Here is a 1,446-nt window from a genome sequence, read left to right as displayed (position 1 = left end):
CTGACACCCCCAAGGGCTGCCCTGGCACCCCCTGAGCACTGGCAGCTACCACACCGTGCAGAGGGGAGGGCAGAGATTGGGCACCCACTGACTGCCCTGTTTGTCTGCTGCTGGACTTGAGGGGACTCCCCAGAGGATGGGTTTGAAGAGGGAGATATTTTGGCTGTTGCAAAGACAGTGCTGCTTTGGAGAGGGGGGAAGAGAGGATGAGAATGGGCAGAAATGTTCCTCATTTCTCTCCTCCCTTCTCCCCAGGAGCTTCAGATGAAGAGGATGGCAATCGAGGCCTTCAATGAGACGATCAAGATCTTTGGGGAAGAGAGGATGAGAATGGGCAGAAATGTTCCTCAGCTCTCCCCTCCCTTCTCCCCAGGAGCTTCAGATGAAGAGGACGGCAATCGAGGCCTTCAATGAGACGATCAAGATCTTTGAGGAGCAGTGTCAGACCCAGGAGAAGTGCAGCAAGGAGTACATCGAGCGCTTCTGGTGCGAGGGAGAAGGAGGTGCAACAGTGAGGATGGGGGAGATGGAGGCCTGCCCTGTCTGGGGAAGGGCTCCAGGAGCTCGAAGGATCCTCCTGGCCCAACACAGAGCTCAGGCACGCACAGTCCTTGCCTCTCAGCAGCGTGCTGTGGGCTGGAGCTGACAGGCAGCCTCCTCTGCCTTCCCCACTCCAGCTCACAGCCCCCCCTCTTTCTCCCAGGATCCTCATGAACTCGGAGAAGCTCAAGTCCCACATCACAGAGATCCATGACAGCAAGATGAAGCTGGAGCAGGACTTGAAGAAACAAGCGTCGGAGAACCGGGAGATCGACAAGCGCATGAACAGCATCAAGCCAGACCTCATGCAGCTGCGCGAACTGCGGGACCAGTACTTGGTGTACGTAGTTCCCCTCCAGCCCGGCCCAGGAGCCATCCAGCTAGCTCCTCGAGGGCTCTGGGGCTCGTTGGACCGACTGGGAGCCTGTTTGGTGCGGGAGTGAAGTCTGCTGCGCTGTCATGGGGCTCTGAGAGGGGCGGCTGCTGCCCTCTGGTCATGGCCCTGCCCGGGAGCCGTGGCCTGGGCTCAGCTCTGCCTTTCCTCCCCCAGGTGCCTCATGCAGAAGGGTGCCCGGCAGAAGAAGATCAACGAGTGGCTGGGCATCAAGAACGAGATGGAGGAGTGAGTGTCTCCCTGTCCCTGCTCGTGTGGGGGGGCCATGGGCACCTCCCAGCTCCCTGTGTCGGAGCTGAGGAGCCTTCCCTATCGGAATGGGTGGTGGCAGCAGCAGTGTGGGGGAGGTGTGGGTGCCCAAACTGAGAGTCTGACCCCGCCTGTGCTCCACTGCAGCCAGTACTCCATGACGGATGATGAGGAGGAGCTGCCTCACCACGAGGAGCGAACATGGTACGTGGGGAAGATCAACCAGGTGCAGGCAGAGGAGATGCTGTGTGGCAAGAGGGTCA

The 1,446-nt window shown here is 59.8% G+C and overlaps 1 protein-coding gene across 1 annotated transcript; it reads left to right on the top strand.

Annotated features, from left to right (window-relative positions):
• Positions 1–373: 373 nt before the first annotated feature.
• LOC114072789 (phosphatidylinositol 3-kinase regulatory subunit beta-like) lies at positions 374–1,442 on the top strand (the record flags this gene model as incomplete). The annotated part of the gene is made up of 4 exons (XM_027910634.1): positions 374–503; positions 685–880; positions 1,091–1,162; positions 1,331–1,442. Coding segments are annotated over 4 exons (510 nt in total), but the record flags the coding sequence as incomplete, so codon positions are not given.
• Between the last annotated feature and the right edge of the window lie 4 nt (positions 1,443–1,446).

This window comes from Empidonax traillii, unplaced genomic scaffold (genome assembly GCF_003031625.1).
Source record: "Empidonax traillii isolate 1590-97213 ecotype Southwest subspecies unplaced genomic scaffold, ASM303162v1 scaffold3997:size10376, whole genome shotgun sequence".
NCBI lineage: Eukaryota > Metazoa > Chordata > Aves > Passeriformes > Tyrannidae > Empidonax > Empidonax traillii.
The sequence above is the reverse complement of the archived record's forward strand: the minus strand, read 5'-3'. Positions and strand labels throughout refer to the sequence as shown.